Source organism: Mus musculus, chromosome 1 (genome assembly GCF_000001635.26).
Source record: "Mus musculus strain C57BL/6J chromosome 1, GRCm38.p6 C57BL/6J".
NCBI lineage: Eukaryota > Metazoa > Chordata > Mammalia > Rodentia > Muridae > Mus > Mus musculus.
The window spans coordinates 180657532-180674022 of record NC_000067.6 but is presented as its reverse complement, the minus strand read 5'-3'; the positions used below and the strand labels follow the sequence as shown (position 1 = coordinate 180674022).

General features: G+C 41.0%; 1 protein-coding gene across 4 annotated transcripts in view; it reads right to left on the bottom strand.

Moving 5' to 3' along the window:
- Lin9 (lin-9 homolog (C. elegans)) overlaps positions 1-16491 on the bottom strand; it is a 49538-nt gene that overhangs the window by 16665 nt on the left and 16382 nt on the right. For 3 of the 4 annotated variants that reach the window (NM_001103182.2, XM_006496988.3, XM_006496987.1), the window contains 6 exons: positions 14827-14960; positions 12421-12546; positions 8083-8240; positions 6565-6698; positions 5140-5259; positions 4790-4891 (listed from right to left, as the gene is read on the bottom strand). In NM_001103182.2, the coding sequence (NP_001096652.2) occupies positions 4790-4891; positions 5140-5259; positions 6565-6698; positions 8083-8240; positions 12421-12546; positions 14827-14960 (774 nt within the window). The remainder of the gene's footprint in view (positions 1-4789; positions 4892-5139; positions 5260-6564; positions 6699-8082; positions 8241-12420; positions 12547-14826; positions 14961-16491) is intronic. The other variant, NR_120498.1, reaches the window with a different exon arrangement.

The following is a 16491-nucleotide window of genomic DNA, read 5'->3' as shown; positions in this document are numbered from 1 at the left end:
AGACATTCAGATATATCAAATTTCTAGTTTTCACACAGATGTCCTAATGGTACATTTTAGTGCCTCAATATGGCAAAACATTTTATTCTATACATGTGAACAGTAAGCAAAAATACTGTATACTCAGCACAGAACATACATTCAACTTCAGCACTCAGGGCACTACAGCAGGAGATCACAAGTCAGAGACCATCTGAGGCTACACAGCAAGTTCCAGGCCAGCCTAGTCTACATGAGGCCCTGACTCAAAACACAACCTATGAAAAGAAAATATTATTTTAAGGCTGACTGTAATTAGAGGTGGTGAGATGGCTTATAAGATGGCATGTGCTAACAAGCCTGACCAGCGGAATCTGGTTCCCACAGGGTGGAAGGAGAGAACCAACTGGGTTTTGATTGTTTGTTGTTTTTATGGTTTTTTGTTTGTTTGTTTTATTTTGCTTTTTGAGACAGGGTTTCTCTATGTAGGCCTGGCTGTCCTGGAACTCACTCTGTAGGTGACTCTGGCCTCCAACTCAGAGACCTGCCTGCCTCTGCCTCCTCCTGAGTGCTGGAATTAAATGTGTGTGCCACCAACGTCTGGCAGAGAACCAACTCTTCAGTGTTGTCTTCTGACTCTAAACACACACCATAGCGCATGTGCTGCTTTCATGAGTAAAATAAATGAACTTTTTTTTTTGTTTTGTTTTGTTTCTCTGTATAGCCCTGGCTGTCCTGGAACTCAGAAATCCGCCTGCCTCTGCCTCCCAAGTGCTGAGATTAAAGGGGTGCGCCACCACTGCCTGCAGAAATGAACTTTTAAAAAAAAGTCGTTGTTGAAGGAGGGGAGGGAAGAGAAGGAAGTAATAATAACAGATGTGGATGAGCTCTGCCACACGCATGCCTCTAGACCCCATCTTTGCAATATTAACCATTAATAACTCATCAGTGACAGCCAACAAATGAAATGCACAGTCCTATCAACTGAATACGAAACTGTCTGTGAAAGCACAGCCCCAGGGGCTGGGAACTGCTCAGTAAGTACAGTGCTCTCCTAGCACTCGCCAGGTGCCGGGTTGGATCCCAGCATCATATACACCAGGCACTGTAATCTGCAATCCTAGCACTTGGAAGTGGAGACAGGGACATCGAGGTCATCCTTTGCTAAAGGCCGATTCCAGCCCAGCCTAGGATACATGCAGACTTCATTTCAAAACAACAAAACCAAAACCCCAGACCCCCAAAAAACTAAAGGGTGTGTGTGCAGGGGAGAGGTGGGGGGAGCTACAACTCCAACCAAACCTCTAGATCCCATTATTAAGTTTCTTATATAGCTACACAAAAACCTACACATAGATCTTTAGGATAGAGTCAGAATTTACAATTACCAAAACCCAGAAGTAATCAAGACTTTTTTAGTGAGTGGATGGACATAAGAGGGTGGCACATCCATCCAGCAGTGCTGAGAGGAGAGGAGATGCCAGGCTGTCAGAAGACAGGAGGAAGCATGAATGCAGTCTGCCCACCACTCCTTTCAGGCCTAATCCCAGCACTAAACAGATGGCATAACAGCCCGAATCCCTTAAGTTAAAGTTGTTAAAGGGGAGAGGGAGCTACCACTATGTTCCTGTGCTGAGGCCCAGGAAGGGGAAGCCCTGGCAGTCTCCCTCTGCCTCCCAGACTACTGAACTGGAGACCATAAGACAGTGGAGAACCGAAGCTACCACAGCAGTCAGCATGCTGGAGAAAGGGAGGCCTGGGAAGACCGGGAACAGGGGAGGCTTTACACATTCCCTCCAGTGCTTACATTCCCTCCAGTGCTCGCTCGCTCGCTCACGCGTGTTCTCTCTCTCTCTCTCTCTCTCTCTCTCTCTCTCTCTCTCTCTCACTCACACACACACACATTCCATCTTTTCTACAGGACTGTAATATCACTTAAGGAAGGGCAGAAAGAAACTAGGAGTCTTTCCAAAGTATAAATAAGCCCATTTTCCTTTATCAGTTTGTTTCCTTTTTTTAATACAGAGAAACTAGGCAAAGGAGTTGCAGCTAGAAACAACAACAGAAAGACTTTTGTTCAAACTCTAACAAACAATACCTGGAGTGAACTCTACTGCAATATAGCTTCTTGGGGAAAATGGTAACAGTATAAACTCATTTACTATAACAAATACACCACACTGGAGAAGTACATTCATTATGCATGTGTGAGGCAGGGGGTTATCTGAAACATATATGTTACTCTTAACTTTGCTATGAACTTAAAACTGTCCCTCCAGAAAAGCCCCAAAACAAAACAAAACAAAACACCACCCATGAAGATCAAATACATAAGCACCAATAAAGACACCAGTAGAGCAGACAACAGGACAATGCGTCCCCCTAGGCTCCCTTGGCTTACAGCTCTCTCCGGGTATGTCTTTCAAGGACTGTTGCAAGGGACAAGTCCTGACTTCATATTTTCAACCCTTTATATAAAAATAGCTTATCTACCCTGTAAGCCAAAAGGCATATTTCAAGACTAATTATTTAATATCCAATTAATATAAAATTCTATGAACATGCATATAAAACTTCATTGAAATATTACCCTAAAGTTTAACATTTAATATTTTAATGGATTACATTCTAAGTACTTTTATAAAATAAAGACTGGCCAGGCAATGGTGGTGCATGCCTTTAATCCCAGTACTTCTGAGGCAGAGGCAGGTGGATTTCTGAGTTCCAGGCCAGCCTGGTCTACAGAGTGAGTTCCAGGACAGCCAGGGCTACACACAGAAACCCTGTCTCAAGAAACCAAAAAATAAAATAAAGACTGTATTTTAGGACTAGTGAAGTCATGGGTCTTGAAGGGGAACCTACAATCACCACTTTACTAAACCAGCTTAATCCCTAACCATGTTTTAAATATTTATCCTTATACCCACAGTGAATATAGTTCTCACTTCTCACAGAAAACCACAACTGACTAGAATGCACAGTTGTGAAGTTCAGTCCCAGTTGATACATCAACAACACAACTCTTGTACCTACTGATCAAGATCACTGCAAAAGAGGGAGACTGTAGAGATGGAGGAGCAGAAAGTTTGCTGCTAGACTGTGTAGCCTAGAAATGCCAGGGAAACCTTACACATCGAGTCTCAACAGTAAGGCTGCCCAAACTAGACTCAAACAAGGAAAATACCAGCAGACACGCTAATGTGGAACAAAGGACTACAGGTAACTAAGGAGTGCTGAGTGGGAGAACTCAATGAGGTCATATATATATTTGGTACAGAATTTTATATTAACTGGGTACTAAATATATCAATTGATGGTTGTCCAACACTAAATGATCATTCCTAGAAAATCACAAACATATAAGTAACATTATACCTATGAGTAGGTTGTTGTATTCATATGTTCAGGAACACACACACCAGCAATTTTTTAAAAAGAGGCTACAAATTTGAGAGAGAGCAAGAGGGGATATATGAAAGGGCTTGAATAGAGAAAAAGGAAGGAGATAATTTAATTGTATTATAATCTCAACAAACGATGTGTATGTGTGTATTTTTTTGTTTGTTTTTTTCAAGACATTTCTCTATATAGCTCTGGCTGTCCTAGAGCTCTCTATAGGCCAGGCTGGCCTTGAACTCAGAGATCTACCTGCCTCTGCCTCCAGAGTACCAGGATTAAAGGCATGTTCTAGCACTGCTCAGCTCAAAAATTTTTTTCTAAAATAATTATTATAATATATATTATTAATATTATTTTCTAAAATATTATTTCTATTATATTATTTTCAAAATAGGGAAAGAACCCTCAAAACAATACTAGACTATGGTTTTTAAAAATAATTTGTTTTTATTTTATGTGCATTGTGATTTGCCTGCATGCATGTCTGTGAGAGGGTGGTAGATCTTGGAGTTATGGACTGGCCACATGTGGGTGCTGGGAATTGGATCCTGGTCCTCTGGAAGAGCAGTTAGTACTCTTAACCACTGACTGACTCATCTCTCCAGCCTCCTATACTATGATCTAATAGAACTGTGGAATCTCTCATTTCCTTTTCTGTCAGAGTCAAGAGTCTAGCTACCAGCTTAGGCTGGCTGTGAACTCTAAGCACCCTGCTCAGCTTCCCAGTCTTGCTTCTTTGATCTAAAACCAATCGCTCAAACCAAGCATAGTGGCACAAATCTTTAATCCCAGCACACAGAGGCAGAGGCAGGCAGATCTCTGTAAATTCCAGGACAGCTTGGCCTACATAGTTAAGTTCCAGGCAGCTAGAGCTACATAGTGAGACCCTATCTCCAGAAAAACAAACAAACAAACAAACAAACAAAATAATTCATTACATTTCTAAGTCAGACTATTCAGAAAGACTGTTAAATATGCTTCTATACTTTAATTTAGACTTAGATTTCTTAGTGTCTAATCCCTAAGTACTTAGTAAGTAAACAGTAATTTCTTATCTAAAAAAGGGCAGGGGAGAGACAACTCAAATTATTTTGGGGTATTATAACTTTGTTTTAAGAATTTGTTGGAACTGCTGGGCAGTGGTGGCGCATGTGGGAGGTGGAGGCAGGTGGATTTCTGAGTTCGAGGCCAGCCTGGTCTACAGAGTGAGTTCCAGGACAGCCAGAGCTATACAGAGAAACACACACATACAAAAACAAAAACAAATTTGTTGGAAATAGCAGAGTCCTGAAAACCCACATAGTGGTTGAAAGAATAATATGTAAAAATGTTTGACCCACAGAAAGACTCCAACCTTAAGAACAGTGAAGACATTCAGTTTCCCAACAACAAAGCATTTGGAGCAACTTACCACCTGGATAAGGAATTCCACTGGAAAGCCTCCTAACGTCTCCGTGTCAGAGCCAGAAACTTTACTTCTCCAAGGTGACTGCCCCAGTAAAGGATCGCCATCCTGAGAGTCAGAAGGAATCATCTAATCACTGACTGTGTCTTTAAAGGGAACGTTATGTTTAATAAAATTACATTAAAAACCAGTAATGAAGAAACTATTTTCAGAATTGGAGAAATTATTTGCTTATTTTAATATCTGTCAATCAGTTCAACATAATATTGGTAGCTCAAGTCCTGAAGTAGCTGTAATGTGTGCTACATGAGCACACAGTGTGTATACATTCCTGAAGGCGTGTCTATATTACTTACTGTAATTGGTGACTGGAGAGGAGGGGTATAATGTAACCGTGGGGGGGTCATAAAAAACCGAGAAGGCCGCTGTTTTTGTCCAAAGGCAGAGATTGGCATTGTCTCATGAGGCTCATTACTCTTTGAAAGAAGAGAATAATCCATAAAACTTAAGAGAATTTATAAGCATTATACATCAACTTAAAATATAGCAGTCCAGATTGCAGTTATAGTCTTAATTTTCTCTATTTATTTAGAAGTCTATAGGGTCTTTCACATTCGAGGCAAGCACTCATTGAGCTGTATCTCCAGCAGCTATTTATTTATTTATTTATTTATTTATTTATTTATTTATTTATTTATAGAGAGTGTAAGACTGGGGCGGTAACTCAGTGGTTTAGCGATCACTAACCCTGGATTCAATCCAAATCAAGGTACACTTACAAATGCGAGCGTGACCATGTACATGCACATTCATGAATGCACACATAATTTCCACATTACAGAATCAAGACTGATGGGCAACTCAGCAGGTTAATGTGTATTAGAACATTAAAAGACTTAGACTCTAGCCTTCATGTGATTCATAAACAAACAAAACCAAAACCCAGCTTTAGAGCTTTGAATAAGTTAATGACTACTGTGGCAATTTTATCATGCAAACAGTGAAGGTGTTGGGCTGCCCAGTGGGCACAGGCACCCGCACCACACCTGAAGACCTGAGGTCAGCTCTGAGGCGTCACTTGGTAGAAGAGAACTGACCACTTGTACTCTGACCTCCAAACAGGTGTTGTGATCTTCATGTGCGTGAGCATATCTAGGGTGCACACGCACACACACACACATGCACACGCACGAACATGGTGGTGCACACCTCTGATGCCAGCACTTGGGAGGCAGAGGCAGGCAGATCTCTGAGTCTGAGGCCAGCCTGGTCTACAAAGTGAGTTCCAGGACAGCCAGGGCTACACAGAGAAACTTTGTCTTAAAACCCCCCGCACCCCCAAAAGTAATTTTAAAAAGTGAAAGTACTGATTCTACATAAATTTGAGAATAAAACAGGAGAAAAATACTGAAGTCCAAGAGGTTACTTCCTATTTTAAATTGAGGGCTGACTATAACTAACCAGATGGCTAGGATGAAAATGTGTAGGGTCCAGATGATTTCATCAGAAACAATCCTTCTGTTCGCTCCAGCACTGCACAGCTGAAGCACAGGAAGGGAGGGACCCTAGCTTTGGAAATGAGACTTAAGGACAGCTCCTCTCCGGGATCTGAGTTTACAGGGATCTAGTTTACAGGGTTGGGAAATCCTAAGGATCTCTTCTTTGAATTGAAATCTTCTCTCATAAAAGACAATTTAAAGAAAATTGTAAAATAATTAAAAAGCATAAACTACAAATATACTATAAGACATCTTAGTTAAGTTTAGTAAAATATTACTCACAAGAACTTCATAGTCAGGAATGGTGTGAGTCCCAAGGCCTGTCCTATCGAAAGTTACTCTGTAAGTAGCATTAAGAGTGTCCACTGCATCTATCTGACCAGTAAACAGGCCATCGTGAATGCCACGTAACCGCGCTGGAAAGAGAAACAGGGGTTATATTTAGGACACACAAACACTTGTCAAATAAAACCATCCTCAGCAGACAGCTTAAACCCTAAAAAATACAGGGCTACTGTCTACTAGTTTTAACCTGACTATGTACTTTCTTTTAGGTTTAGAGAATTAATAGTTTAAATGAAAACAAAATTGAAGTGATGATTCTTTTTTTTTTTTTTTTTTTATTTTATTAATATATGTAAGTACACTGTAGCTGTCTTCAGACACTCCAGAAGAGGGAGTCAGATCTTGTTGCGGATGGTTGTGAGCCACCATGTGGTTGCTGGGATTTGAACTCTGGACCTTCGGAAGAGCAGTCGGGTGCTCTTACCCATTGAGCCATCTCACCAGCCCGAAGTGATGATTCTTAACTTGGCACATAAATGAAATCATATAGCTACCAAACAGACTAAAGAAAGGTAAGATTGCCATTTAGAGTATAAACTCCTAAAAAACTAGCAAAAAGCCTTTGGATATCATACTTTGAAAAAAAAAAAGATTTATTTATTATTATACATAAGTACACTGTAGCTATCTTCAGACGCACCAGAAGAGGGCGTCAGATCCCATTACAGGTGGTTGTGAGCCACCACGTGGTTGCTGGGATTTGAACTCAGGACCTTTGCAAGAGCAGCTGGTGCTCTTAACCACTGAGCCATCTTGCCAGCCCAACATCACACTTTTAAGCAACATATTAGAAGTAGTTTATTTTCAGCTTTAAACAGGTCTCATGTACATCCCAGGCTACAACACAGAGAAGCATAACCTTGACCTTCTGATCCTCCTGTCTGCGTTTGTATGTCACTATCTAACTCCAGTCTGAAGGGACAGCATATGTGAAAATCGTAAGAACAGGAGCACTGAAGTTAAAATTCCCAGTAAGCTACATTTCTAGCCCTTTTCTATTTTGAGGCAAGGTCCTGCAATGTAGATAGGCCATGCTGGCCTTAGCTTCCCGTGGAGCTGGGATAATGGGCCTTTGCCACTTTGCCTGACTGCTTTAGTTCATACTGTAGTAGATACTATTGAATTAATATATATATTTTAATGTACTTATTCTTATGTGTATGAGTGTTTGCCTACATGCATGCATGTGTGCTACATGCATGATCTGTGCCCTCATAGACTAGAAATGAGTATCAGATCCCCCTGGAACAGGTTGTGAGCCCCTGTGCAGGTGCTGGGAACCGACCCCAGAACCTCTGCAAAAGCTGCAAGTCCTCTGAACCTGAGCCATCGCTCAGGCCACTAATATTTCTTCCCTCTAGCGACTGCTGCAGAGGCAGTTATGCTTCCTAAGTGTAGAGTCGACGCCATCTGGGTTACATGAAGATACTCACAACTAAGCTTGTTTTTGCTTACCTGTAACTTTGGTTCCAATAACCAGGGGTAGAGGGATTTCATCGGGGAGATCTTTGAACTGTGAAACATCTGCAACTTTCCTTTGTTGTAACAGCCTGATTTTCTGCCGCTTCTGTTTTAAGGCTGATCTCTCTTCCTCAAAAAATGCAGAAGAACATCTAGAATAAATTACAAATATCATATAAACTAAGCCAGGCCAGGCTAACATTACACTACACACCTGTAATTCAAACACAAGTACTAGAAATACAGCAAATTATGTTGGAAGTGTACGATCAGATACATTTGAGGGGTCAGAGTGATGACTCAGCAGCTAAAGCACTCCCTGTGCAGGCAAGACTGGAGCTTGGGCCCTGGAACCTATGTAAATGCTAGACAGCCAGGGAAGCCTGCCTTTGATTGTAGCCTAAGAAGCCTGAGAGGGGCACCTACAGCAAACTAGGTGAGCTCTCAAGAATAAGGGACAGCTGGGTGTGGTGGTGGTGCCTTTAACTCGGGCATGCTGAGGCAGCAGGATCTATGTGAGCTCAAAGCCAGCCTGGTTTAAACTGAGTTCCAGAACAGCCAAAGCTACTACTGTTGTTCGAGACCCTGCCTCGAACAACAGTAACAAAGCCAGAATAAGGTCAGATGAGGAAGATGCCTCTCCATACCTCCACACATGCACAGATAGATTCATGGAGAAAAGATGAGCCCAGCTGCCAAGCCTGGGTTTAATCCCTACTGCGCACAGGTAGAAGGAACATTCAACCCCTAAGATGTTCTCTGATCTCCACACCCATACTCAAATAAGTGTAATAAAAAGACAAGACCTTTTTCAACGCGTATTGTATCTAAGCCATACCCCACAGCACAATGAGGACCACAGTTCACCAATTGTTCTTTACGTTGCTCCCGCTTTTATAACTCCACTATTCAAGCAACCACTAAGTTAATTCATTTTATAGGCTCTTTTCTGCCCTCTGTCTACAATAAGTTGCAGATGTTTTTGACATTTTTTTAAATTTAGGGCCACAAAAAAATCATTTTTATAAAGTAAAATTTATTAAGATTTCCTTTGATCCCTCCTAGTTCTAGAACCTACTAGAATTTAACATTTTCAACTCAATATCATACATTAGATGCTACCTAAAACTATGTTCTACATGGCATCTAAAACTCATCTTTCCTAGGAGTTTCACTGCTTCATTTTTAAAAATTGAACATGTGTATTCATGTTTTGTCTAATGTGTGTATATACACTACGTGCAGGCCTGACGCCTATGGAGGGCAGAAGAGGACATCGATTCCCTGGCACTGGAGCTACAGGTGGACACGAGCCAGCATGTAGGTGCTAGGAATGGAACTTGAGTCCTCTGTGAAAGCAGCAAGAACTCTTAATACTTGAGTCACCTCTCCAGCCCTACTGTTTTATTCTTAAAAAATTTTAAAACCTCCAATCCCTTTTCAATTTTTCTTTAGATTGTCGTTCGTAGTGCCAATCTCTATAATAAATCAACTCTCTATCTCCTCCATATAACTGGGAAGCATCTGCTAAATCCCTAGATAGATGTGATCTGTCTTTTTTCCTTCATTTATTTTTCCAACTACATGCCGTTGCCACACCATTTTAATTGTGGTTACTTAAGAACCTGTGTTCCGGCTCTTGCACTGTTACTGTTTATGTAACATGCACCACATGTGTGCCTGGTCCTCCAGAGGGCAGAAGGAGATATGAGCCCCTGAAAATGGAGTTACAGATGACTGTGAGCCACCATGTGGGTACTGGGAATCAAACTCAGGACCTCTGGCAGAGCAGCCGATGCTCTTGACTGCTGAACCACCTCTCCAACCCCATGTACTGTTAATCTTAGTGACTATTTTAATACTTTAGCTGATACCTGATAAAATTGTTCTTCATTTGTTTTTTCAGACTTTCTCTACTTGATTTCTCCCCTAGCAAATAAAAATTTGAGGGGAGGGGGATTGGAGAAGAGGAGTCAAGGTTATCACTATGTCATTTCTGCTGGCCTGGAACTCACTATATAATTCACGCTAGCCTTGAACTTAGAGGTACCAAGTCTTCCTTCTCCAGGTCACGTGGTCCCCATACGTGTTCACATGGACCACGTTTACTATGAAGTTCCTTCCTGACAGCTTTCCCTTCCCCTCCCTTTTTATACTCTAGCTAAATACAATTTCACCACTGACTCTTAAACATTTTTTTTACATTATTTATTTGAGTGTGTGTGCATGTCCAGAGGCAGCATTTTCACAGGTGTGCAAGTGAAAATCAGAGCACAGCTTGTAGAGGTCTCTTTGCTCCTTCCACCATCTGGGTCCCTGGGGCTGAAGTCAGGATTGGCAGCAAAGTCCTAACCTGCTGTACTGGCTAGTTTTGTGTCAACTTGACACAGCTGGAGTTACCACAGAGAAAGGAGCTTCAGTTGAGGAAATGCCTCCATGAGATCCAACTGTAAGGCATTTTCTCAATTAGTGATCAAGGGGGAAAGGCCCCTTGTGGGTGATGCCATCTCTGGGCTGGTAGTCTTGGTTCTATAAGAGAGCAGGTTGAACAAGCCAAGGGAAGCAAGCCAGTAAAGAACATCCCTCCATGGCCTCTGCATCAGCTCCTGCTTCCTGACCTGCTTGAGTTCCAGTCCTGACTTCCTTGGTGATGAACAGCAATGTGGAAGTGTGAGCTGAATCAACCCTTTCCTCCCCAACTTGCTTCTTGGTCATGATGTTTGTGTAGGAACAGAAACCCTTACTAAGACACCTGCTGAGCTATCTTCCAGGCCTGCACCAACTGAGTTTTTTTAAGTGTGCGTGTGTGTGTGTGTGTGTGTGTGTGTGTGTGTGTATATATATACACAAACACCATATATGTGTTGTGTCTAAGGAATCCAGAAGAGGAGGTGTCACATCCTCTGGAACTGGAATTATAGACTGCTGTAAGCTGCCATGTGTGCCCTGGGAACAAAATCTGGGTCTTTTTTAAGTGTTCTTCACCACTGAACCATCTCTCCAATCCTCAAATGACTTCTAAAGTTAGGGTATTTCTAAGTTTATTGTATTAATAATCTGTATTATAACTTGACTTCCTTAAGAAAAAAAAACATTTTTTTTTTTTTTGCAAAAGACTTCAAGCTATTGTCTATATGTATGAACTTCTTAAAGAATAAAAACATATGTTAAAGGGGGTGGGATGAGATAGTTCAGCAAGTAAAGTGGCTGGCCATCAGGTGAGTCTGAGCCCCGGGCTTTACATGGTGGAAGGAGATAACTGAAGCCAACTCCCATGTATTGTCACACAAAGTAAATAAATGTGAAAAATAAACACAAGACTTTATAACATTTTCCAAGACAATTAAAAATATTTTAGGGGGTTGACTAGGGAGTGTAGCTCAGTCAGTAGAGTTCCTGACCAGCAAGCACAAATTCCTGAATTTGACTTGTAGCGCTGAACTAATAAAATTGAGTACAGTATCTCATACCTGTAATCCCAACACTTAGAAGGCAGAGGCAGGATGGTGAGAAGTTCAAGATAACCTCTTGTTATACAAACCAGTTTGAGTATGAGGCCAGCCTGAGATACTTGAAACTGTGCCAGACAGACAGACAGACAGAATGAGTTGGTTGGGAGGGGAATGGACAGAAAGGACATAGGTAATTAAAAACAATAGCACAGGGACTAGAGAAATAAAATTTAAAAATATTAAAATAATAAATCCTTAAAACGATGTTAGAAATCTATAATCTGAAAAAAAAATGAAATTGTGTATTTTAGTCTAACAACACAAAGCACCTACATTACAGTTAACTAAAATATAATCAATTATTCTGAAGTTATATTTTGATACTAGTTCTTTGAAGATTTAAAAAGTCAAGTGAGGGGCTGGAGAGATGGCTCAGTGGTTAAGAGCACTGACTGCTCTTCCAGAGTTCCTGAGTTCAATTCCCAGCAACCACATGGTGGCTCACAACCATCTGTAATGGGATCTGATGCCCTCTTCTGGTGTGTCTGAAGACAGCTACAGTGTACTCATATACATAAAAGAAATAATTATTTAAAAAAAAATAAAATCAAGGTGAAGGGCATGTGGTAGAGGATATCTTCAATCCTAGCACTTGGGAGGCAGAGGCTGGTGGATCTCTGTATGTTCAAGGCCAGCCTAGTCTGTATAGTGAGTTCCAGGCAAGCCATACACAGTAAGATACACAGTAAGAATAGTCTTAAAACACACACACACACACACACACACACACACACACACACCCCAATATCACTAGTCAAGGCAGTAATGATACCATCAACTACCTGTTAACTTCAAACAAAACAAAACAAAACAAACTTACCTCCGAGGTTTTCCCATCAGTCTCCTGATTTTTCCCCATTCTACTCTTGTTAATTTTCTTGTTTTCAAATTAGGAAAGGATTCCTTTAGGCATACACAAAAGTCATTATCTCCTTCAAAAAGTGGCCTGAAAAACAGAATGGTTTTATGATTTTATTAATACTTAATGTATTACTAAATAAAGTAAAAAGTACACTTCCAAAGCTGGGCACAGTGATGCCTGCCTTAGTTCCAACCTTTAGGAAGAAGAGGCAGCAGAGCTAAACATCCAAGGCCAGCTTCGGCTACATTCCTATTTGTAGCCACATAGTAACAAAGCAAGTTAGAGATGAACCTGGATTACAAGAAACACTGTCCCAAAAAACAAAAACAAATTACACATTCTGATTTTTCACATCTTACTAATCACAATGTGTCAAACTTTCCCTTCTAAAACACAATCATACCTTGGTGAAATTCAAAGGGCTGAAAAAAGATACTTGGTATATGAAATACTTAAAATGCTAAATTACTCTGCAATCAGTCTAGGTTGGAGGTCCACCTGGGACTATCCTCTGGCTCTGGCATTACATCTGACAATATTAGCTACAAAGTATCTTTGCCCCAAAGGAAAAGCCATCACCAAGGAGTCGAGACTCCTCTTTGGGATTAACCAAGTTTTAGAACCCCTGAGAACTCTATAGAGGGTTGGTGACTCCCAAAATGATTCAATCACACTAAGACACTATGAAAATTCTCTTAAGACCATTAAAATTTTTTACTCATGAGTTTGAGGAATGAAAAGTCCAGTGTTAACAATGATACATAAAGTGACTGTCCATGAACTTCACAAACTTCTGAGCAAGCAACTGTTTACGGAGGATAGAAGGGAAGTACAGAAAAATAAACAACTAAGCACCACCAATAGCTAGCTCAGGAGAGAGATTAGAATCAGAGATGTTCTTCAGCCAATCTCTATGGGCCATTCAAGATTCCTGTAAAGTGTCTAAATACTAGCTGTAAATGAAAAGATGACACTCTGAAAAATAATTTGTCTATTTCTCTATATTTATAAAACAAATCTCACTTCCTGAGAGTAATTGTGCTTTGATTTAGGGTATCTTCATTCTATAGCAGTTGCTAGTTATAATACAGAAACTATGCTTTCATTTAAAACTTTTCAGAATGTGTAACTTCTTACAGGGGCAGGAAAAGGAGAGAGAAAACTGTAACAGAAATAGGAATTAATTAAACTGGAATAAGAAATAGAAAAATAAACGCTTGATTTGGTATGGTGGCATATACCTGTGTAGTCAGCTACTTGGGGGACTAGACAAGAGATCAGTTGAAGCCATGAAGGGAGGCAGAGGCAGGCAGATCTCCAGCCTGATCTACAGAGCTAGTTTCAGGCCAATCAGAGCTACTAAAAAAATAAAAATGAATAAATGAATAAATAAATAATAAAAAGGATCATTTGCACTGTTCTTGCACAGGGCCTGGGTTCAGCTCCCAGTCATGCAGCAGCTCATAACTGCCTATAACTCCAGTTCCAGGGGATCCTACAGCCTGGCTTCTGTGGGCACCTATACACATGTGGCATACATAAAGCCATGCAGATAGGCATACATATATGTAATAAATAAAAATAAATCTTTAATAAAAAAAAAGAGCCAGGAAACCTAGGGTAGAAAAAAGTCAATGTCTCCTGATGCTATGCTGCTATATTCATAAACTGGTGCCTAGCCCAATCATCAGAGAGACTTCCTCCAGCAGCTGATGGGAGCAGCTATGGAAACCTACAGCTAAACATGAGGTGGACAGATAGCCCAAGTTGGAGATCTCCATCAGGTCCCTCTCTTTGGAGCTTGGAGAACCCTGTGGAAGAGGGGGAGGAAGAACTGTGGAAACCAGAAGGGTGGAGAACACTAGAAGAATGCTGCCCACACAATCAAGCAAGCAGGGCTCAGAGGGGCTTACAGAGACTGAACGGACAATCATGGAGGCTCCATGGTCTGTGCTAGGTCGTCTGCATTTATTAGAGTTGTTAGCTTAAGATTTTTGTTGGACTCCTAATAGTAGGAGTGTGGGTACCTCTAACTCTTTTGCCTGCTCCTGAAACCCTTTTCTTCCTACTGGGGTTCCCTCGACCAGCCTTGCTATGAGGGTACGGGCCTAGTTTTATTGCAACTTGTTATGCTATGTTTGGCTGATATCCCTGGGAGGCCTGCTCTTTTCTGAAGGGAAATGGAGAAGAGTGGGAACTGAGAGGAGAGGAGGGAAGGGACACTGTGACTAGAATGAATTAAATGAGGGAAGAATAAAAATTTAAAAAGAGAGATTTACAGAAGAGGTGACAGCTTATAACATTTGAAAAAGTTAATTTTCATTTGGAGCCATACTGATGATACATCCAAGCACTGATACCTACTTGTCTATGTTTGAGTAGAACCACTCATATATGCACCACTTATGTGCTTTGGGAAGCTTGAGTAGGTTCCGTAATCGAAAACCAATCTTCTGTGATGCTTTCTTATCTGGTGTTGACATCGTTGCTGTAAATTTCTATATTAAAAAAATTGAAATATAGCATTAGATAAAAATGAACAATTACGCTGGGCGGTGGTGGCGCACGCACGACTTTAATCCCAGCACTTGGGAGGCAGAGGCAGGCGAATTTCTGAGTTCAAGGCCAGCCTGGTCTACAAATTGAGTTCCAGGACTGCCAGGGCTACACAGAGAAACCCTGTCTCGAAAAAACAAACAAAAAAAACCAAAATAAAACAAAAAAACCAACACAATAAAAAGAACAATTACAATACTGAATGCATGTATAAAGAGATAGGGCATATTTAAGTGCTCAAAAGACTCAATAACAGTCAACATGGAATTTGTTATCAAGCAAACCTCCCAATTAACAAAGTTAAAATCTCAGTCTGGCAATGTGGCTCAATGATGACATAAGTCCATAGGTCATGCATGGTGGAAAGAGAGCGCTGACTCTCACAAGTTGTACACACACACACATGCACACACACGAGCTAATACACACACTAATACAACACACTAAATTTATTTTTTTTAAAAAGCTAAAGCCTCAAGTTTTATACTCTAAACAGGAAGGGAACTACTTGCCTCCACTCTGAACTATAATATAATTTTAGTTTACATATACAGGAAAAAAAAAGACCCAAGTGATTTCTAGACTTTGGGGGGGGGGGTCACAAAAAAAAAAAAACAGTAAGGACTTTACGTGTTTGGGGTATAGTTCAGTGTTGGAGTGCCTGTCTGGGTTTTATTCCTACCAACAAACCAAACAACAAAAATCATCAAAACACTCTTGAAAAGATCAAGAGAACATATATGCACATGCAAGCACACAGCAGACCATATACAGTAGAAACAGAGAGCACTTTACTATATAGCAGTACTAGACAGTGTTTGCCTGCAATCCCAGCACCTGGGCAGAAGCAGGAGGACTGCTCAAGTTCAGTGCCAGCATGGTCTACACAGGCAGGAGAGGGAAGTAGAGAGGGCTCAAAAACTGCAAGACAGTTTTTAAAAAAAAGTCAGTGCAACACAGTAGAATTCACGGCAGGAATGCCAGGATGACTCAATTGGGAAGCTCATGATTATTAATAAAGCAAAGCAAGAAAGACATATGATTGCTTCCACTGATCATTCTGAGAGTGCATGAGTCAAGGTCAGACTGCACAACATAGTGAGGGTATGACACAGTGAAGATACCTGTCTACCAGAAGAATAAAACAAAACCTGGCTGGGCAGTGGTGGTGCACGACTTTAATCCCAGCACTTGGGAGGCAGAGGCAGGCGGATTTCTGAGTTCGAGGCCAGCCTGGTCTACAGAGTGAGTTCCAGAACAGCCAGGGCTACACACAAAACCCCACAACCCTTAACACAATAGAAAGAGATGACAAAATGACTCGTAGGGGAAAAACACCAAGAATTAAACAACAGAGCTAACTGGGCACTTAGAATAAATTCAAAGGCTTTGCATGTGTATTGGAGCACCCATGCTCAAAAGCATGGGAGCCAGAGGCAGGTGTCAGGCTCTTCCTTGAGTGCTCTCCACTTT